Source organism: Colletotrichum paranaense, assembly GCF_030867605.1.
Source record: "Colletotrichum paranaense strain IMI 384185 chromosome Unknown Scaffold_10.1, whole genome shotgun sequence".
In the NCBI taxonomy this organism is placed as follows: domain Eukaryota; kingdom Fungi; phylum Ascomycota; class Sordariomycetes; order Glomerellales; family Glomerellaceae; genus Colletotrichum; species Colletotrichum paranaense.
In genome coordinates, this window is record NW_026848968.1 from 1477991 (window position 1) to 1499752 (window position 21762).

The following is a 21762-nucleotide window of genomic DNA, read 5'->3' on the forward strand; positions in this document are numbered from 1 at the left end:
TTCTCCGTTCATTCTTTAGCAAGCACACTTGATTCACTTCTCATCAATCAAAGATCGACACGGCTTCACTCTCCCCCTGATGCGTTCTTTCGTTGCAGGTACCATCACGCTCGTCTGCCTCTCACTCGTTTCAGCGTCATGCATCGAAACAGGCAATACGTCAAATAGTCTACCGATTGTAGACTTAGGCTACGAGCTTCATCAAGCTCTCAACTTCGATGTAAGTAAAACCTTGTGTTTGAAGGGCAATTGCCCCAAAGACAACGACACTTGATTTTGCCATCCTTGAAAAGCTCACCGATCACAGACCTTGAGTGAAGCATATAACTTTTCCAACATTCGATATGGAGCCCCACCAATTGGAGGTCTTCGATTCGCTGCCCCGATACCTCCTGCAACGAACAGGTCTATCGTGCAGAAGGGTGAAGAGGCCCGAATCTGCCCACAGGCCCTCCCGGAATGGACGCCGAGCCTGATCGAACAAGTATACCAATACCTATTCGGTCCTAACATCTCGATATCTGCTAGTCAGCTCCTCGACTCGAGAGCTAGCGAAGACTGTCTGTTTCTTGACGTGGTGGCCCCGAAGAAGGTTTTTGATGCTGTCAGGTCCAATGAGACTGCTACTAGAGCACCCGTAAGTAGAACATCTTGTGATCCATACGATTTCCCTGTCGTCAAAGAAACTAAGATTCCTGAGCTGACACTGGCTACTCAAACAGGTTTTCGTATGGATCTACGGCGGTGGCTACGACGTTGGCTCCAAGGCTGGATTAAACAGCGGTTCGCCTGCTGGTCTCTTAAGACAAGGCAACCACGATTTTGTTTATGTGGCTCTCAACTACCGCCTTGGTGCCTTTGGTTTCCTCAGCGGCCCAGAATTTACATCCCAGGGAGGCGTTGCCAATGCTGGACTCCTCGACCAGAGGTTTGCGCTGGAGTGGATTCAACAAAACATTCACCTTTTCGGCGGAGACCCGGCTCGTGTGACTCTTGCAGGAGAGTCCGCTGGAGGAGGTTCGATCGTATTTCAGACAACTGTGAGTCAAGGAAAAGTGATTTGAGGGGGTGAAAGAGGCTAATACGGAAATCCCGTAGGCTTTCGGCGGCTCCCAGGGCTCCGTTCCCTTCCAACAGATTATCCCGCAGTCCCCAGCGATCCTCCCATCTCCGCCAGCCCAGAACCAGGACGATATCTTTGCCGAATTCCTATCGCGTTTAAACGTCAGCACTCTAGCCGAAGCTAGGCAGCTTCCTGCTGCCTCTATGATTGCAGCCAACAGCGATCAGGTCTTTGCAGGCCGCCTGGGAAGCTTCACTTTCAGCCCGGTAGTTGATGGCACCTTTGTCCCGGCCGAGCCTGCAGTCTTGATCTCGGAGGGGAAGTTCGATACCAAAGTCAAAGTGATGGCTGGCTCAAACACCAACGATGGTCTCTTCTTCGGTTCCTTCGACATCACAGACGACGCTGGCTACCGCGAATGGATGTCCGTCACCCTTCCCGGAGCCAGCGCTGACTCGATCGATTACATGGCAACGGAGCTGTACCCGCCCATTCTCAATGGCTCCTATGGATACACGGACCACATCGCTCGTACTTCCCTCACCATGCAGGACTTGCTTTTCCGGTGCAATGGTCTTGCTCTCGTGAGAGCGCTGAATGGCACGACTCATCAGTACGAGTTTGGTGTATACCCAGCCATGCACGCCGATGATGTTGCATACACCTTTTCCGATAACGGGGTTGGTATGTCTAGTCCAGAGACTGCGATTGCCTTGCAGCGATACATGACCAGCTTCACTCTAAGCGGAAATCCCCATGGACAGGAAATCGCGAAGTTCCCGCTGTATGGACAGAATAAGGACGTTTTACTTTTGAACACCACTGGTCAATATGTCAGCCGGTATGACAGCTTTACAACCGACCGTTGCATTGGGCGCGACAGAATTATTGCGTCTCTTGCAGCTTAAACATATCATAGCTCTCACATAACCCTTCTTTCATTGCGGTTGGAGGTAAGGACACTTCAAAATGAGTCACGTAAGATTCGGCGTAGTCACTTCCGGTCTAAGGTGTTTCTACACCTCGCAGAACGAGGATTAGGTAGTAACATTTCCGGGAAATCATACTTTTTACTCGTAGCTGTCCTCTCTGTCACATTATATCCCTAGGATCATACTCTCGGCCGTTCTTCGTCATAAGTCATGTGAAACGCCGTCGTCTTCCTGATAGCCCGCCGATCCTCCACCTCCTCGCTCGGAGTCCTCACACGCCTTTCGTCGGCGGCTGTAGGTAGGATGTACTCCTCGCTCGTATCGTCCCCAACTTTTGGTCTGGCATGCACGCTCGTCAGATGAATCCCGTTCTTCTCTTCGCGGCCTTGGTATGGGTGCCAGTCGTTGCGGCTCGTACCGGCGTGGATGAAGTTGCTGTTGTTCGTTCGCGGCGCGGAGCCTGTGTTGTAGCTGCCGGCAGACGACCCTTTCTTGGTCGCGAAGTATGTTGGGAAGAGGTAGGTCAAGGGTAGACGGCACATTGGCAGGCAGGCGCAGATGATGGCGACGTTATCTTCGACGACTGTCCAGAGCGTGGAGGCAATGTCGACTGCGTCAATATGTAAGCATATGTTTGAAGTCATATGGAGTCTTTTTGTTACTTACAAGTGGTGTCTGGGCTTGTGGTGGAAAAGTTCAGCGTCGTCATACGTAAGATGCTCGTGATCGTGACGAAAAGGCCCAGAGCAAAGACAATCATGAGCAGCCTCTTCTGGTTGAGAGGGAGTTTCGACTGCCACAGAACGTGCTGCGGCAATGCCATGATGAGGATATCGGTAGCGATAGAGAATCCCGCATTCGCATACCAGTTCATAGTAAGCGAGATACAAGTGCCCGGAATAGTCTTGTCCCAAGCTCTCGGAATAGGGGTACACTGCCATATCGAAGAGGCCGATGTCGCTACCATGTAGGCCAGGATGATGCTGAGTAGCGTGTAGCAAAGAATCCTGAAGTACCGCTGGACGAATATGCGAAGATATAGGAGTAATATCGATGCCTTTGTGAGATTGATGGTGATCTTGTAGAAGATCTGTGCAACGTAGAACAACTATCAACAGTCAGACTGATGTTACATGATACCTCACTTCAACCAAGCGGCATGAGGTGTTCCTGGCTACATACCTGCAAAGTCATGACCTTATTAGGTTTAGACAGGTTTCTAATGTGCTGGCCGAACCCATACTCGCAGGAGATCATCATCAATATCGATACAGTCAGGCAGCAGATCTTGGGAGCGTCAGCGAACAAAATGGTACCGAGTTTCTTGTAGAGTAGACTCACGAACGAGAACAGGATGGTCCAGTCGTCCCAACCAAGGCCGGATCTCATCTTGATCCTCGACCAAAACCGGATGCCCACGAAGATGGGCGTGAGTACGAAGAAGACAATGGCCGGCACCTGCACCATGAGCGCATTGCTCTCGCCGGGAATGTTCCCCTCGACCATGTCGAATATGCAGTGATTGATGTTGAAGCCGTAGGAGATCAAGCTGGTCTGATGAGGTTGTGGGCCCCGAGAGGCCAACGGTCTGTGGGCAAGACACCAGAACAGTTGAAGATGGCAGACGCAGATCGAGGGAGAATCCAATAAGCTGGGACGACTGGGTCCCCACGAACGGTTATATGTCCATTCCCAGGCCTATCTTGTGCAGAATTTGTGGCTTTAGACTAGGGAGAGCCCGTCCGTCCAAGTCCGAAGGGTTCAATAACCTTTCCGTGGTAGAAAAGGAAAGGCGGGGATTTCATTGGGCAGTCAAAAAGTATGTGAACAGGAAGAGACAACGGCCCCCCGCGTATGTCTCCCGCCAGGCACAAGTCTGCAACTCTCTTTCTTACCCGCCCTTGCATCGAAGCCGAGAAGGAGGGTGGCGTGAAACGGGCGTGACAGTCTGCAGACTACTGCAGTACTCGAAGGAATAATCAACCGTTGGCCACTATGCGTCTCCGTTCCCAAGAAAGGAGGGTGGATAGCCAACCATGTGGTTCGCCGAGGGACGAACGCGGGTTTGGGGGCCAGGTGAAGGAAGACCAGGGCTGCGGGTACATGTAGACAGAAAACGGCCGATAGACTAGATTACCGATCGCGAGACGACCAAGAAGAAACGAACTCTATATCCTTGCAGTTTTCCGCAGGTCGAGGGACAAGGACAGTGATCACCAAAGGGTGGATGAATGGGTCGTTGCATCCGCCATCCTTTGTGGTCGTCGCCAGGATCAAATTCTGGACCGTCCCCAATGTCTTCCACACAAAACGTTTGATTCTGGAGCAGTGTTGGTTTCGGTAGAATGAACAGGCAGTTGCTGAGGAAAACGTTTGTGGTTCTCAGATCAATGTCCAGTGAAAGTTTGCTGATGTTTTGATCTGGCTCTATGCCCTGGACTTACGTATGCTATACCGACCAGGCGGAAGCTTGAAGAGATTGACCATTGATGGTCCTCGACATAAAGGCCTGCATGAAAGAGAACAGCCTCGAGAGCCCAAAAGAGATGTCCGACGAACATGTACCTGACCGGGATCATCCAGGCACCCTCATCTTTGTCACTCTTTTGCCTTTCCATCTTTACACATTTAGGAAGAGGTCTAGACATGGGCATCGGACAGCGATACCAGTTAGGTTAGGCTCTACCGTACTTGAAGGACGGACAGTGTGCCCACAGCCCGGGTGTTGTTGACGATTTTTTGGAAATGAGGCGCAGGTGATTCTGTACCAGTGGTCCTAAACGGAGTACAGGATTTCACATGTCGAAGGAATCGATTCCGTTGCTTTCTTTTTCCTCGTCAAAATCTTCAACATCCACCAGATCCATGGTCGGACGTTCTGTCGGATGAGGAGACGGGGCGTGGAGGGTTTATGGGGTTCTGTAGCGGATTCCGGTGGTCCTCTTCGCATAAGCTGAATGGCTTTTCCCCTTGTTGGTCCGACAAAATCAGCTCACTCATCAGAGGCTTTTCGTGCTAACAATCTTTGTTAGAGCTCGTCATGAGGCTACGCCACTATTGACTTGTACCACGTATAAGAAACGCCGCAGTCCGGCTGTTGGCGTCGACTAGATCCTTCGATGGGCACTTCGGAATGTTACTTGCCATTGAGTTCTCGTTGTGGCTTGCAGTTCATCTTGGGTAAACTGAAGTTGCATGCGACCATCACACAGGTTCGTTTAAAGTTCCCTGCCCATCCGTAGCATCCGGAGGCCCGTCTGTGCGCCCTGGGGCCCGTCGTTCTTTGGGCCCTAATGTCACCACACCACTACAATATCGTCCGCCTTGTGGTCCCTTTGCGAGGACTTGAGGGGGGCTTTGTGGGCTTGGGGGCTGTTGGCGCCAACGTCCCGTTCTGGTTCCCGCTCCCGCCAACTCAGTTTGGTGGGATGTCCGTCTGTTCTCGTTGCAACCACCCGGCCGCGATTGAGATCTGACATCCGATGCTGCTGTGATGGTGACGAAGTGTCCGACATCCAGTGTACCTAAGGTGAGGTGGTATCCTGGCTGAACTTGGCGAACAGATAACCCGTCCAAACGGAAAAGGCAGCCGTTACTTTAGTCACCGAGATACTCTCATGATGCAGTCACTCGATAGAGCTCTCGGTCAATGGCGCTGAGCTTCCTTTCTGGGCAGCGATGTTCGCTGCGTGGTGTGTGCGGAATGCCTCCAGGAACCGCACTTGGCATTACCCAAGTTCTGTGGTTCTCCTAGGTGGTTTTCGATGAAGATATGCAGGCCTCAGGGCAAAGAATCCTCCTTCGCTAGGCCTTCCCGATTTAGGCATCCTGATGAGGTAGACAAATATTGTAAGTGATCGAAGGATTTTGATCCCACGCACCCAAGTCTGCTTGTCAAATTGTCCAATGGATAACCATGGGTGCCATGGCATCCCGGCAACAGAATGGTACTATTCATGAAAGCTGGCGAGCTACGCTCCGTGTACCATCGGCCGAGACACCCTTCTGAGGGATTTTTCCCCCCCTTCTCTCTGTGTTCTTTGGTCGGACACTGGCGCCCGCCGCGGATAGCCGGGATGAAGCACTACCAATGCAAGCATCCCTGTCATCAGCAACAGCTTAAGATGAAGTTGCTGCGGTCTAAGTCGGAAGAGGCTGGTGTTCTTTCACCTGAACATGGCGGAGATCTCGAAGAGAAATTTGCAAATACGTAACGACGGGCGGTTCAGTAGACCGACAGAATACGAGCTACGAGCCACAACCCAACTGTTTTAGCATAACTTCTATCTTATTGACGTTCGACCGACAGTTCATGGCACTGACCAACCAAGATCTCGGCCGGTCTGCGACGAAGGACGGGGATGTGTGGCAGGACGAATGAAATCAACCCCATCTACATTACGGGAACGTTCGTCTGTGAGATTGGTCCATGTGCAGCAATTGTGACGAGGGCTGGCATTAATGGCAACCAAAGAATTGTGCAACGCCGATCTTGTCTGTCACCGAACCTTCTGTCGCCTCAGCTGCGCATCGCAGGTTGATAAGAACAGACACCGCGCCTCTTCAGGAAGATCAAAGCCTACCTTAAGGAGTAAAGACGCCTTTGAGACCTAGAACACGGGTCAGCAGAACTGCGCACCACCGCACCTCACAGGGATGCTTCTGTATGAGTTACCCTCCCCTCCCATACTCGTGTTGGTGACGACCAGGGCCCTGCAAAAGTCCTTCGATCTCGTTATTCCCGGCTGAAGTCCTGCTGGTTCTGTCATGATCTCAGCATGCTTCTCTAGGCAAGTCATCGCTAGAACTACGCGAACGACGTCAGATCCTACCTTATCTGAGCCAACCGTCGATGTTACCAGTCCATCCGCCATGTTTACTATCGTAACTCACGGATCGGTGGCCAAGTCTACGGCGACCACACACCAATGGCGATAGAAATCATTGACGTATCGAATTTCATTCAGTCCAACCAAGACACAAGGTCAAAACAAACCCGCCTGCGCCACCGATCCGGGCCGTATCCTCAGCGGCCGGCTTGAACGGCGCAGCACCCGATATGAAGAAATAGCGCCAACCCACCTCACCGTCCGGGGCATACTCGCCAGCGGAGCCGAAGTTGTCAGGCCCACTGGACAGCGGAGATTAGAGTGTCGAAGCCATCGAATATGGATCTCGCCTTACGCAGTTGTGCGGCCCAAAGAGGCACGGCGTCATGACTGGCTTCGGTCTTCCTCCATCCCTACCTCTTACCCTCCCTCCCTCCCTCCCTCACTTCTCCATCTTTTCTGTGCATATTGCAGCTATTCCATGCCTTGCATGCCCGCCATGTGCTCCAACACACGTGTTGGTTCCCGGCAACTTGTCCGAGCTACCATCGCAATATAAACAGACGGCGCCCATCCTGGGTTACAAGTCGCGAAATGATCTTCCGCTCGCACGCACCAGGTGTTGGCACTTTGCTCAGGTCAACGGGTATCTCTGGCAGAGTTGAAGTCGAGTTGTCATCGCTACTAAGTAAGTAAGCTTCACTTTGCGTCAATCCCTCAATCGAAGCCAGCCCAAGTCTATGCGGTCTGGTAGAGTCTTGCTACGGTCGCATTCCATAATGAAGTTGTTTGAAACTTCATGATGAATAGGAGTCTGTTCGTTCGTTTATTTGATTGTCTGGTTGTCGCAGTGGTAACCTGGCTGTTACACACCTCCGTCGGCTATCCGCATTGTCAATGGCACGATGAGAGTTCTCATGCGGCACTTCACCCAGTATCCACGTAGCTAACCCTACCTAGGTTCGTCAGAATGAAGGTCTTCTCCGTCATCACCGCCCTCGCCGCGGCGGGCGTCGCTCTCGTGTCCGCCCAGGGCACAATTGACGACAACTCCGACTCCTTCCCCGAAGACCTCAACGGCTCCAACTTCACCTACCCATGGCCCGTCAAGTTGTACAAGTTCACCTCCCAGCTGCAGGAGCTGGAGATGGCTTTCATGGACATCAAGCCAAAGTGTGCTCCCAATGGAAAGACTGCCGTCCTCTTCCACGGCAAGAACTTTTGCGGCCCGACGTGGGAGACCACCATCCGCGTCCTCGCTCAGTCCGGCTACCGCGTCATTGCCCCGGACCAGATCGGCTTCTGCAAGTCGTCCAAGCCTGAGCGCTACCAGTTCTCTCTGCAGCAGTTCGCGACCAGCACCAATGGCCTCTTGAAGACCCTTGGCATCGAGAGCGCTACCGTCATGGGCCACTCCCTCGGCGGTATGCTCACCACCCGTTACGGTCTGATGTTCCCCGATGAGGTCGACGAGATGGTTCTTGTCAACCCCGTCGGCCTCGAAGACTACAAGGCACTCGGCGTCCCCTACCTGCCCATCGATGACAACTATGTGACGGAGCGCGCCAGCTCCTACGCTTCTATCAAGGGATACGAGCAGGCGACCTATTACGTCGGAGAGTGGAAGGACGAGTACGACACCTGGGTCAACATGCTGGTCAATATCTATAAGGGTTCCAAGGCCGACACCTACGCGCTCAACCAGGCCCAGATCGTCGACCTCGTCCTCACGCAGCCCGTCAGCTACGAGTTCTCTCTCGTCAAGCCCCGCACTCTGCTCATGATCGGCGAGAAGGACAACACCGCCATCGGAAAGCAGTGGTCTCCTCCTGATGTCGCCGTTAAGCTTGGTAACTTTGCTGCCCTCGGTCCTGCTGTGGCAGCCCAGATCCCCAACGCGACCCTTCACACCTTCCCCACGCTTGGCCACGCGCCTCAGATTTCTCAACCGGAGGAGTTCCATGACGCGCTTATTGCCTGGTTGTCCAAATAGATAGTCAGTGAAAGGGGTGCCTTAGACAGGGCTCGGCGAAGGTTACGCTTGAGAAATACGACATAATATTGTAATGCCTACACACACACTTCACTGCCTTGCGTACCTGGTCGTTGATACTACAAGAGACGTTCCAGCCGCCTCGTCCAAGCATCGCGACAGACAAGGGTGGTCCGTAATGTCTGAATCTGCGATGAGCGACACTAGTGACAGAGGTTCAGTCAGAGATAGGCAACCCCCAATGAGGGATGTCCACACTATGAATATAGGTATTGGACATGATGACTTGTTTCGGCAGGCTCTAGGAAATGCGCCAGCGAGCATCAAAGTGCATTCATCCTGCATTTTCTACTCGCCGAGACCAGGTTGGCCCAGGGTCTACACTGAACCAGATTTTGGCAGTGCCCAATCACAGCCGAGCTGCTCAGAACCAACATCTGCTTGACGCCGCAGGCGGCGGGGTGAAGCTGGATCGGATTTCGGAACGGCCCAATCAACAGTCGCGTATAATCTGCATATTGCTTCTTGCACTTAATCGTGCAAACCTGAGTTCTCACCAGCTCCTTTCGCTGGATATAAGAGTTTGACTTTTCAGTTCGCGATATCTGAACTGTCTCTTTGCTACAGACTGAGATCAAAGGAAGAAACTTGTCATATCTATTCCACCAAAAGCCTTACATACTGTGTTTTTTATTTATGTTGAAAATGTCTCGTCCGCAACGGCAGGCCGTGATCAGCGAGGCAAAGTGGGAACGGGTGAAGCCCTCCATTCGACGACTGTATCTACAAGAAGATATGGCGCTGAGCTTCGTATTGACAGCACTCGAAACATTGCACAATCTTCACGCAAGGTAAGTTGTTCCACTGAGGAATCTCCTAGTATACAGAAGACGGTCAAGAATTGGGGCACTAAGGTTCCCACAGCAAAGCTCAATTGGAATGGAAACTCAAGCAGTGGGGTATGGTCAAGAACATGAGCGCCCTGCAATGGAAGTGCGTCGATTTTCGGATCCGCGAGCGACTGAGCCGAGGCAAAAAGACCAGTCTTTATCTCTCTGGAATTCCCCTCAGACCTGCGGCAGTGGAGAAAGCAAGAGCTCGGCACTGCCATACATCACTTGTTGAGAGGCTCAACCCATGTAAGCACTTTCGCCTTCTGGGGTCTCAGAGATGGATCAAGCAGGACGAGAATCGTTTCCTATGCTCCTCCTATTTGTAAAGACTCATTCTCACCGTTTCTTTGCCAGCTTTGACCATGCCATCGTTTCCTAGTGACTTACCACTGATCATTCGAACTCCATCGCCTACTCAAGAAACTCGACACTCTTGTCCCATCAAGAATCTTCCTTGGCTGCAGTGCCAACAACTGTTGAGCTGTACGTTCACCTTACAACTCGAGCCACTTCCTCCCTCAATTTCTGACCTATGTATAAGCAGCTTTGACTATCAATATTCCCATGCAAACCACCGAATTCCCATCTGCCACAATTCTTGTAGGCAGAGAACTGGGTCGCATTACCTCGCGGAGGACACAACTGCTGGATAACACACCAACCCTTCAGCAAACCTTTCATACCCTTTACCTTCTGATGCCTGAGAGAACGACAGACAATCATGCGTTCAGAGCAACTAGTCTCATTCAAAGCTCGCCTTCCGAGTGCGCAAGCCCCGACGCCTTAGAAGCCATGTTCTTTCTTCTATCCAACGGTTTCTGCAACTACTTAGACGAAGGACTTTACGACCGAGACATGATCAATGAAGCAATTTTGACAATATTCCGAAATATCCCTACCTGGAGACTATTCGTATCACGCCAATCCAATAGTCTTCCAATCAGCCTCCAGGCTTTGTTATGTCAGATCTTCGAAAAAGCGGTTTTAGCTTCAGACCTTGCTACCATCGAGTCCCTGGCCTTGGCCGGGACAGATGTCAACCTTCCTCTGTACGCCCTACCTATACCTACATCCATGAGGGCTCACGATTGTTGTCTAAGAGCAATCCATTGGGCTGTCTATACGCTCAATATCGCCATGGTCGAGCTCCTGACGAAATTCGGCGCGCGCAGCCATTCAGTCGACCTTGAAATGCTTCGGATTGTTTGGATGGGAACGCTCCGCCCAGCCCGAGTCGTTCGTGAATCCCCACTCGGTACCATGACGAGATGGGTACTGTCTTTCTACCGATACCAGGAAGATGACGAGATCGCGTCCCGCGTCCTTCTGAACGAACTTGGGTCAAGAGCTCACTCTTCTGCTACAGAGCTTGTCCTGGAATTCTTTGAGTCGAAATTCAAGAGTGCTACCTCATTTGCTCAACTTCTCATCACTGCTGTCAAAACTAGCAGTGAGTTCGTCTTTGAATGGGCTACGAAGCACCGTGGCTGTCTCAACTACATGAACTTCATGGGAGAGTCGGTCCTAGGGGTCGCAGCTTCCAGGAACAACTATTCATTGTGCGAACATCTTTTGGAGCTTGGGGCTTTACCAAACCCTGTCACCAAATTCGGTTCTTCCGTTTTCACTACGCCACTTCAATGCGCCGCGGCAAGTGCCGATTCAAGACTCATCAAACTCTTGCTAGACCACGGTGCCGATGTCAACTTCTGCCAACCTTTTGCAGGAGATTACGCTGGAGGCCCTCGCTGTTACCGAAGGCGTCATGTCACAATATCGCGTGGCTATTCCCAAGTGCTGCTTGTGGGCCAATTGGGTAGGACTGCACTGCAAGCAGCATTGTCTTGCGGCAGTGAAGAAAATGCCTTGTTCCTGCTCTCTCGCGGAGCAAAGTTGCTCGGAGAAGAGCTAGTAATTTCGATCCGAACCCGCCTGGTCTCCGCAACACGGCAAATACTTGCCCGTGGGCTTTCATATAATGCACCAAGCCTTTCCGATGAGCTGTCCCCTCTTGAAGCTGCGATACTGGTCCGGAACTCTCGTTTGGCTCTAGAAATAACAGCTTCACTAGACACAAACAAGTTTTCAACGAGGACAGTCTATGCAGCTGTGTATATGGCATTATATACATTCAACAGGACCCTTCTTCACAAACTCTTAGAGCTGAGCAAAATCGCCCACATCTCGGCTAGCGAAGAACATTGGCTGGGGACAGCGATGTGCCTTGCAATGAGACTTGGGATTGATGATGTGGCTGATCAAATTCTGGAGACAGGATTATGCCCTCATCATTTGACTTACGCGTCTCTAAGATGTGACTCCATCATCTTTGCACTTCATTACAAACCCTATGAGATCTCAAAGCCTGTGCAGCGATATGAGGAGCAATACCTTGAAGCGATTGACGACACAGAACGGCATTACCTAGAGAAGCAGCCGGCAACTTTTTATGCTCTCTTATCATCACCCCAGTGCGTCACAATGTTATTGCGTCATGGTCATCGTTTCAATACAGATTGCTCTGTTGTGTCTGAGAATTCACACGCCTTGGCGATTCTCCCTCTCCTACAAGGAAGTGGAGCCATGCTGGACAGGGTTCTTCTAACAAGAGCTATTCTTGCGAAGTCTACCGCGGTCATAGACTGGTACTTTGCATCTGGAATTGGAATCAGCACCGTGCACTGGCCCGAGAGCGACAGATTTTATGGAACACCCCTCAGAGCTGCTGCCACTACCGGCAATATCAACCTCCTGGAGGCTCTTGTAGCCATGGGTGCCGATGTCAATGAGTACCATCGGGACTTTCACTGTTATCCACCGTTGACAGAGGCAGCTATGAGGGGTTTCTTTGGCGCTGTGAAAAGATTGCTGGACTTAGATGCAGATCCAAACATCCCAGGTGGAACAATATACACACGAACTGCGCTAGAAGGAGCGTCAGAGTATGGTAGGCTGGACATCGTACAGCTTCTCCTTGACTCCGGTGTCTCAACTGAAGGAAATGGTCGTCTGCAGTACGTCAGGGCTGTCGTATTGGCGCGGAGACGAGGGCGCCCCGCCGTTGAAAGGTTGTTGCGTAACTTCCGACGATGGGATAGAGCTGATCAGGAGCTGTTTGACGAGGCGTACAACCACCGCGACCATTTTTTTGAAGGACTTGTCAGAATTGCTCGCGATTCTTCAGAGATTGATGGATATCAATACAGTCCTCGATTTTATGACGTGGAAGCCGATTTGATCATGACGCCGGCAAGCGGAACTGGGTGGGAACCAGCGAAGCCCGATGACCTGACCTTGCCGTCAGAGATTGAAAAGTCGATCCAAGACAGCAAGGCTGATAACACAGAAATGCTCTCCGGCGGAGGAACGCTGGACTTGCAAGGCATTCCAGGCACTGGCTACTCAGACGTTAATGGAGCGTTGTGCAGGGCTGATATTTGCAGTTTACACGATGATCAATGTCGGGAGGGTAATAGCGACGACTGGCTGGAGAAGTATATTCGTTTCCCATCGGAGACACCTTCATTTCATTAGGTTTCCTTGTCGTCTCTCCTCTCATGATTTTGTTCTCAATTCAATTCTACGTCATTAGTCACAAATATCTTCTCTGGGCTCAAAATTCTCCGGAATCAGCGATGATATTAGGATTATGTCGCACTGCGCGTTAACACTCACGTCACGGTAGACCTTGACAGTATCATATCAGACGCAGAGTTCATCTTCTTTGTTTCGAAAACAATCTAGTTCCCATAAGCCGTACCTGTTTCATGCTGCATGCAGCAGCAGCCACAGTCGGCCGCAAATTTCCTCCACCCGGTTCGGCAGGACGACCACTCAACGGGGACACCCCTCATAGACCATCCCCATCTCAATCCTTCGATCCAACTCCAAATTCCCGAGTCTCATACAGACTTCCCACAGTGACGCCCCTCTTCTCGGCAACCATGCCCATCAGCTGCTGCCCCACATCCTTGATCTGGTTGTACTCCCGCAGGAGCCTGACGTGTTTCGCGACCACCGCCGAGGCCTCCTCGAACTCTCTGCATGCGAGAAAACATTAACAAAGTCCCTCATTATATTTGAAACGCGTCAAGAAACAGTTCTACGATGAATACCAAGGTCAAACTCATCATGGTGACTTACTCGTCCTTTTTATAACCTTGATCTGTTGGTTTCAAATGAGAAAACAAGGAATTTTCAGTCTTTTGTGTCATCTTGGGCTGTATGTCTCTGTACACCATCTCCTGTGTCTCTTTGAGAAGCCCTCGGCCTGAAGACCCGTTATCTTTTAATTAACGATCAAATTCCTGCGGTATGATGAAGAAACGGCACTTATTGAGCAACTCAAGGCGCGTCTTGATGTTGACATGAAGTCGAAGCACGGACCACAAACATGCACCCAGCCCACTCAGCCTCGCATTGGCAAGCACAAACGACACCTGCTTCCTTCAGAGCAAGTGAACAAAAAGCGGACAAATACACGCAATAAGATACAACAAACTTCGATTCTCACTTAGGAAAATTTCAGATTACAATTGCATTACAGGACAATTGTCAAAAAATGACATAACCGCCGGGAAGGCCAAAAGATTGGACGATCTGGGAATCGAACCCAGGACCTACCGCATGCTAAGCGGTCATTATACCACTAAACCAATCGCCCATTGTGGATGTGAGATGTCTGGGGGGCACTCATGTAGCGCGCGCTCCTGGTGGCGCTGCGTAAGGAGAGGCTTCACCCGAAAGAGGGCCGTCCTCCTTTCTGGCCTGCGCGTTGACCTCGGCGCCGCTCGATGACCTCACCTGAAGGGTTCAAGGGCCGTCAATCAGCGAACGGCTCATGACTTGCAGCTGCAGCCGGAACCCACGTCTACGAGAAGAGCCTGTCACTCGGGCAAACAGCTACTCCGCCTCGATTTTCACAGGAGCCTCGCCATGTGAGTTTTGGGGCACACCGAGCTGGACCCTCGGACGATAAGATTGTGCCGTGAATTGGCGGCGGGTCTCTTAGGACTTGGGATAAGATAGGGCACACTAACGCGTCTTGTCGCGAACATGTCACGTTTACTAAGTGCCGTCGCGGGTTCGCCAATATTCAATCTGCACTCCTGAGATGAGAGTGCTTAAGATTCGCGCGTGGAACCCTCTTTTGAGTGCGACGGAAGGTTGCTTTCCTCGATGTTCCGTCATCGATCATTTCACTTTCTCGCGACCTTTGAGCAAGGAAGATCGTAGTATTCACTTGATCAGCATACTTAGATCGTCACTTGATATCATCATTTCACATGAAGTCTTCATGATTGTAATGCAATTACTTCTCTAAGCACAAGACGCCTCGCCAAGGTTCCCCTCCCAAAATGCCGTGGTATACTTTTCTTCTTCATAGTTCTTTTTTGTTCGTTCGATTTCCGTCTGCTCTTCTTCGAATATCGCCTCATCTGGGACTACGGGTTGTTCGTCTAAGGGGGAAACCCTGGAGAAGGGGGTGGTGGGGGATTTGAAAAAAAAGAAGGATGAGACTGGGGAGGCCATCGATCGATAGGATGAATGTTGTTGAAGTGTGTGATATCAATTCCCATATAATTCAAAAAGCCAAAAACCCGAAATCTTTTTACGGCAACCACCATTAAAAAGACACAGTACACCATAAAAAATGCCCTTGGACATGAATCATCTTGATTGAGTGTTTGTGTTGTGACTTATTGCGAGAAAAGGGGGTTTTTGGTTGGTGCGTATTTGTGTGCTTTTGGTGGTTGAACCGAATTTACCGAAAACACCGAGAACGGCGGCGCGGGGGGGTATTGAACAGGATGATGATGATTTTGCAAAGCGAAGCCTTTTCGGACTCACTCCATAAAAACTCTCTTCTCTCTCGTTTGGGCCCCCCAAAATCATCTCTTATTTTTGAATTCCCCCCTTCCAATGACCAGCCCATTTGTGCCATCAGCAAAATGAAGAATTTCCCTTGTGAACCGCCCACGCCAATCTAATGAGGAAACCCGAGGAAGAGGACAGAAATGCGCGAGAAATCACCCTCCGAGTCTTTTCATTTTTGGTCGGACTATCGTGTGGGTGTTGGTGGTGGGTATGGTGGCGGCTCAACGGGGATAAAGCCTTTCCTCCTCTCCTCCTCCATTTCCCTCAAGATAGGGCCAGGTCCGAAAAGAATCGACGTCGAAAAGGGATTTGTCGACCACGTTTAGTAGCCGAAGGCCTCGAGGGCCTGCGCCGTCTTCTGGTCGACCTTGGCGTTCTTCTTCGCGTCGGTGAGCTGGCGCTGAGCGACCTTCTTGCGCTCGTAGTAGGCAGCACCCTTGGCCTTGCGGCGCTCCTCGAGTCTGGGGGTTTGTCAGTATGGAGGGACCAACGAGGTATTCTCGCAGGAACATACCTGGCAACGACGTCCTGGTACTTCCAGCCGACCTCGTGGGAGAGACGGCCAACGGTGCAGAACTTGCGGCCGGGCTGCAGTCTCAGGACACGGAGGGCCTGGGGGACGACCATCTTCTTCTGCTTGTCGTAGGGAGGGGGAACACCCTCGAAGACCTTGAGGCGCTCAAGAGCGGCAGCACCGCGAGCAGTCTTGTGGGGGATCATGCCACGGACGGTCTTGTAGAAGATACGCGACGGGGCGCGGAAGTGGAAGGGACCTATAGCGGTCAAGTCAGACATTTGAATGTCCTCGAGTTGAGTATCTCAGCTAGGAGACAGAGCAGAGCCCGGATGTATATGTGTGTATGTGTGTTGGCTTACCACCGCGAGTCGGGTTGTAACGGGTCATCTTGCGCAGGTAGGCGTGGTACTTGACTATAGCCATTCATCAGTATATGTTCGATCGGTTCGGGTTGTCGGCACCGCAAGTCTTTGCATGTTCCCAGTGGTGTTTCCTCCTCTTTTGACAGACTGGGTGTTGCGACCGGTGGGGGTAGGGTTGAGAGAGAGTCGACATACGCTTGGCACGGAAGAACTCGCCAGAGATGTTGAGGGCCTCGGTGCGGACAACGACGATCTTCTGGCCGTTGAGAAGCTGCTTGGCGACGATGGAGGCAAGACGACCAAGGAGATGGCCCTTGCCGTCGATGACGACCTGTAGAGAGGGCTGGAGTCAGCGATCTGCATCTCCAACAATGTATTCGCGGTCGGCCGATGAGAAGGTTCGGGATTAACTGTTGAAGCGCCGGCGACAACAGCGGCGGCGAGCTGAAATAGCGGAAGCAGCGTTGACGTGAAGACGGGCTGCAGTCAAGTGCCATTGTTCCATCGCATGGTGTTCCTCGCTCCTACAAGTATCCCGAAATTCCTCATCGTCGATATTCCGCGGCTCCCATATATCTCGAAATGGGAACCCCAAAAGATAATTCGGCAAAGACTCACCACCGGCTCGAAAGAAGACATCGTTCCTGTTCCTTTAAAAACACCGGTTCGCGGTGTTCTGCTGAAAAAAAGAAGGAAAAGGGGGATTCAAATCTCTGGGCGGAATGGGTGCCTCTGTAGAGATTTGGTCTGCTGCCGTTGGGTTAGTATTGTCGGAGGGTGAGTTTTGGAAGAAGCCGTCGCGACAATCTTGAAATCGGGGCGGGCACACAACTGGGAAGGGGACAGACAGGTCAATGAGAAATTTACACACGCACACACAAAACCCCCCAATGGCACGCCAGGAAAATGAATGACGCTAGCCCTTTGTGGCAAGGCAGTCTCCATCACAAGCGAGGGTTGGAAGTGGGGCCTGAGGCAGCTTAGGGCTGCAAAGACCTACCAGAAGGCGCGTATCCTCTCAGCGCTTCCAGTGCCCACAGCGTTAGGTTTCTGCTGACTCACCTTGGCTTTTCAGTGCGGTCTCAACTCGGTGTAAGGTATGTGGCGGGGCATCCGCTGGCGGCCAGACCCCAATCGACGACTCACCTTGCCCACGTCTGTCACTGCCGCTTCCATTCACCGGGCCTCTCTCTGTCCCCAGGCCGAGTAGGAAATGACACCCGATACCGGATTAATCGATAACGGCCTCTCTGTCACATGAGATAAGGACACCCGTTGACTAAGCCAACGACGTCAAGCATGGCACAATTGTTCAAACGGGAGACCGGGATATCCCCACGACTGGACCTCGTCGACAACGTCACGCTGCAGCCCTGCTTCAATGACAGAATGCGGCTATTCCAAGATCCAGTTCCAGGTCCAGGACTTGGAAGGCTGTGCTCGTATGCATCATGTGCGCAATGGATGGAGTGAAGATCCCAGTATACTTGGGTTGTTTTTGCAGTTCCTGTCTACGGCGTGCTATGCGCCTCTCTGTCTGTCTCTGCCTCTGCTCGTCGTCTCTGCTCCCCATTGCCTAGCATCATCTTCGGCTCAAGCAATGGCCATCGTTGTACAGCATCCCATCTTAAGCTGTCCCTAACGCCCATCGCATCCGCCATTTTACGCGGCATGCCTCTAGATGCAAATCTCGCTTTGATAAAACATGCAGCTTGACTGAATAGAAACCCTCCACAAATGCTCATCTAGAAGAATTCAACGGAAGTAGGCCGTTATTAGTAAACAAACGTATTGCAGAAACAGCAGGCACCCCCCAAATGACGCCCCAATTCGCTTCTTTTATGCCTTGAGCCTCGCGTCAAGGCGCTTCAGGACATCCTGAACGGTTTGGACCAAGGCTTTTCTCTTCATTCTGGCGTCCTGGTCGCCTTCCGTCTCGACCTCATCAAGCTTCAGAAGCACATGTTGCATCGTCGTCTCAGACAGCTTGCGATGCTCCTCCTCTCTCTTCTTGGGGTCTGTCGGGGGCGAGGCGATGTAGTCCTCACAAGGCTGGCGAAGATCCGCCTCGAATTTTGCTGCAATGGCATCGAGCTTGGCGTGAGGCCCGTGGGCTTTGCTGGGGGAGGGCGAGCTTTGTCTCTCCTGACCCGGGACGCCGAGATTTGATGCGCTATCCCGCGGGCTGGTGTTGCTGCTTCGCTTCTTGGACTTGCGACCCTTCTTCTTGCCACGGCGCTTCTTGCCGTCATCGGTGCCGCCGTTGCTGCCCACAGCGCTGCCGCCATCGCCACCTACAACTACCATTTCCTCGTCCGAGTCGTCGCTGCTCTCAGCGTCCACCTCGCCCTCGGGCAGCACCACCATGACTTCGCTGTTGTTCTTGACACCGTAATCCCGGACGGGCGCAGCGGGCTCCTTGAGCTGGCGGCCCTTGTAGAGAAGCTTGACGCGGCGTCCACGTCTCTCGGACAGCTCCAGCAGGACGCTTACTCGGTCCCGAACATCGCGGACGCGCAGCTTGCCGTCGCCAATGGCATACGCGGGGAAGTGGGCGGGGTAGGTGATGCCCTTGTTCTTGATGAGGAGAATGTCGTCGTCGGGGACGCTGCCTCGGGATCGGGGGTTGTGGGCGTAAGATCTCGTCGGGACAGAGCTACCAAGAGAGGTTGACTGCAGGTCCTCTGTAGTGATGTAGCTAAAGTCTTCGTCCGTAACGTCGGGAACACCGCTGAGGGTGGAGCCGTAAGGGGATATTTGTTCCCGATTTGTCGACCAGCCGTATCGAGACATGGTGAAGGGGACTGCGAGAAGGATGCAGCCAATGGTGGAGTAGAGGATGAGGTTCGGATCGATGCCGGTGGTGTCGGAGATGTATCCGGAGTAGTTGGCGATAGCTTTGGCTAGGCTGGCGATGGACTTGTCGAGATAGACCTGGAGGGTGGTGGGTAACAAGGCGGTGATGTTTTGGAGTGCACCAGAAGATGCCAGAAGAGGCTGACTGGAAGCCACCTTGGCGGGAGTAGGCGGTCCTTAAAGCTAAGGACGCTGAACCGGGAGAGAGAAAAAAGTGGATGAGAAGGAGGGGGAGGGGGTGGAGGAGAGAAGAGGTGAAGTGAGGCAAGGTCGAAGGCGACAGCAGTGATTGGTATCGTGGCGGATGGGAGTGAAATGTTGATCGTGGGCGTCGGGTGCCGTGGGGATGCCCTCGTCTGGAATTTTCCGACTCGCGGGGTTCGAAGATCAGGCCGTTCTGCAGCAAGGCAGGTCGTACAGTACGGCGCAAGTACGGCGCAGGCTCTGGTAAGGTCCTTGGAAGGGAAAGGAGTCGACACAATGCAGCAGCACCAAGAGAGAAGAAGGCTGCAGAAGCAGTGGGGTAAAGGGAAATAAAATAAAGATAAAAGAAGACGAGCTGTTCTATTCTGTTCGATTCGGGTGCTTGGCTGCTTGGGTCGTCGAGAGTTTCGATCCGGCTCCAACTGGCGTGGACGATCACCAGCCTGGGTCAAGGATCCAGGTGGTGGCTCGTTGGCTTTGGTGAGGCTGTAGAAGCAGGACTGGAAAGAAGGCAATGCGCTGTCAGCTTTTGGGGTTCTGGTGGGTGGTGGATGGGCGAAGAGGCGATGATGAGGGCGGCGGGCAGGGATGCGACGAAGCGTCCGGTTCTGGGTGAGCGAGCGAGTGAGCGAGTGTGGCCTGCTTGAGGAGTGGTTGTGTGTCAAAGGTGGCCCTACGGGACTCGGAGAGGATGACGGCAGAAAGTTGGGGACGACGGCGAGAGGTGAGTGGTCGGAAGTGATGGTGTTGCGTAAGGTTGCGCGATGGTGAAGCGTGGAAGTGGATGTGGAGGGGAGGTTCTAGAAAAAACCTGGCAGGTCGCAAAGGCAGCGAATGACGGGGATGCGCGCCGAGGAAGGACCCGGTGTCATTGGCCGGGCCGAGAGACGGTGCCACGGGTCCTTTCTGCGCTTTGAGCTGTCACGATACATAGATAGACGTACCTTTTGTTACTTTGGTTATCAGGGACTCGCTGACTGGTAATGGTTTGGATATCAGGTTGAGAAGGACCAGTTGATAAAGGTTTCAAATAGTTTCTTGTCTAGGCAAAACTGCGGCAAAGAGGACACGAAGCCTGCTTGGGAATGGCTTGGTGTTTGCAAATACTTAGGTAACTCTCACCAGTCCTCGAGGATTCTCTGCACAACGACAACTGGGGCAGGCGGAATCAGCAATTGGCTGCGATTCGGCGAGCAGCCGATACTTGCAGGGACCCGGGAATAATCCCGTCTGACTTTCAAACCCAACCCAGCAGCCATGCCCCGTCCACAACGTTGACCCATTTACCTGCCGTGTACTCCGTACCGGGCAGTCATCATGAACCTCGAGACGTGTGCTGCGCTGTAAGGATGCCCGAGGATGCGGCCAGGCGCTAGACGCGGGTAATAGTTGTGGGTGATGCGGATAGATCGATCCCCCAACTTGGGTATGATAGCCTCATTCCCTCAGCCTCCCATGTGGAATCTTGGGTGCACTCATGTTTTCATTTAACCACAGAAAGATGGTGGTGTTCGTGAAGGTACCTTACGTAGAGTACCTACCTAAGGTACCTAGGTATTGACAGAAACACGAGATGCACCGAAATCCAGGGTCCTCTTATCTTTATCTTATCCTCATCCCAGGGCGGTTATCTTAATGCTTACCTCATCTTACGACAGACCCTAGGTACTCGAGGCACAAGCCTGTCTCTGATACCTCCATTTGCTCTCCGGTGCTGAGGTGAGCTCATTGCCCATTTTGAATTAGCCTCTTCGCATCTCTCTTCTTCGCCGAGGTCATCAAATCATCTCCGGTGTAGAATCTCGCTGTCGACGGGTGGCTCTCAAGAGCCCGAACAAAGCTGACAAACCTCAGTACACCTACGGGTACGTAGAAGGTGTAACACACGCCGAGGCAGGTGAGCTTCGGGAGAGCCGGTGTCTTATAAATCGGGTCTTTGCTCCCAAAGGTATCGAAATTTGGAAGCCACACCACGGTTGTACGGTTACACTAAACTCTGTGACCTCCACCTTCTAGAAAACTCGGCTTTTGCTGCCAGCTGTGTCACAGTCTGGAACCTCACAGTCTACCTCTTAGGTAATCAGAGTCCCGATTGCATCATCCACTCCCGCCGCCTTCGGCCCCGAATTGCCTTTCCCTTCGCTGCAAGTCCCGTCCCCGTCGCAACTAGACTGAACCGCATCCAGCTCCAGCACAGCACCAGCACAAGCACCCAGCACCCCGCCCCTACCTGCTG

General features: G+C 52.3%; 7 protein-coding genes across 7 annotated transcripts; 3 read left to right on the forward strand and 4 right to left on the reverse strand.

The window, feature by feature from the left end:
- Positions 1-79: 79 nt before the first annotated feature.
- On the forward strand, positions 80-1971 carry CPAR01_12191 (acetylcholinesterase; the record flags this gene model as incomplete). Its single annotated transcript, XM_060496449.1, has 4 exons — positions 80-220; positions 308-637; positions 723-1040; positions 1099-1971. 4 exons carry the CDS (start codon positions 80-82, stop codon positions 1969-1971), a joined length of 1662 nt encoding a protein of 553 aa, XP_060345234.1.
- Positions 1972-2174: 203 nt separating this feature from the next.
- Positions 2175-3501, reverse strand: CPAR01_12192 (uncharacterized protein; the record flags this gene model as incomplete). Its single annotated transcript, XM_060496450.1, has 3 exons — positions 2175-2605; positions 2662-3103; positions 3178-3501. 3 exons carry the CDS (start codon positions 3499-3501, stop codon positions 2175-2177), a joined length of 1197 nt encoding a protein of 398 aa, XP_060345235.1.
- A 4293-nt stretch (positions 3502-7794) lies between these two features.
- CPAR01_12193 (uncharacterized protein) lies at positions 7795-8817 on the forward strand (the record flags this gene model as incomplete). Its single annotated transcript, XM_060496451.1, has 1 exon — positions 7795-8817. The coding sequence occupies one exon, from the start codon at positions 7795-7797 to the stop codon at positions 8815-8817; it is 1023 nt and encodes a 340-aa protein (XP_060345236.1).
- Positions 8818-9522: 705 nt separating this feature from the next.
- On the forward strand, positions 9523-13244 carry CPAR01_12194 (uncharacterized protein; the record flags this gene model as incomplete). Its single annotated transcript, XM_060496452.1, has 3 exons — positions 9523-9668; positions 9742-9956; positions 10255-13244. 3 exons carry the CDS (start codon positions 9523-9525, stop codon positions 13242-13244), a joined length of 3351 nt encoding a protein of 1116 aa, XP_060345237.1.
- A 334-nt stretch (positions 13245-13578) lies between these two features.
- On the reverse strand, positions 13579-13924 carry CPAR01_12195 (uncharacterized protein; the record flags this gene model as incomplete). The annotated part of the gene is made up of 2 exons (XM_060496453.1): positions 13579-13750; positions 13854-13924. 2 exons carry the CDS (start codon positions 13922-13924, stop codon positions 13579-13581), a joined length of 243 nt encoding a protein of 80 aa, XP_060345238.1.
- Positions 13925-15909: 1985 nt separating this feature from the next.
- Positions 15910-17105, reverse strand: CPAR01_12196 (ribosomal protein L13; the record flags this gene model as incomplete). Its single annotated transcript, XM_060496454.1, has 5 exons — positions 15910-16048; positions 16102-16360; positions 16464-16517; positions 16662-16797; positions 17085-17105. 5 exons carry the CDS (start codon positions 17103-17105, stop codon positions 15910-15912), a joined length of 609 nt encoding a protein of 202 aa, XP_060345239.1.
- A 1200-nt stretch (positions 17106-18305) lies between these two features.
- On the reverse strand, positions 18306-21262 carry CPAR01_12197 (BAG domain-containing protein; the record flags this gene model as incomplete). The annotated part of the gene is made up of 4 exons (XM_060496455.1): positions 18306-19400; positions 19445-20326; positions 20832-20898; positions 21222-21262. The coding sequence occupies 4 exons, from the start codon at positions 21260-21262 to the stop codon at positions 18306-18308; spliced, it is 2085 nt and encodes a 694-aa protein (XP_060345240.1).
- Between the last annotated feature and the right edge of the window lie 500 nt (positions 21263-21762).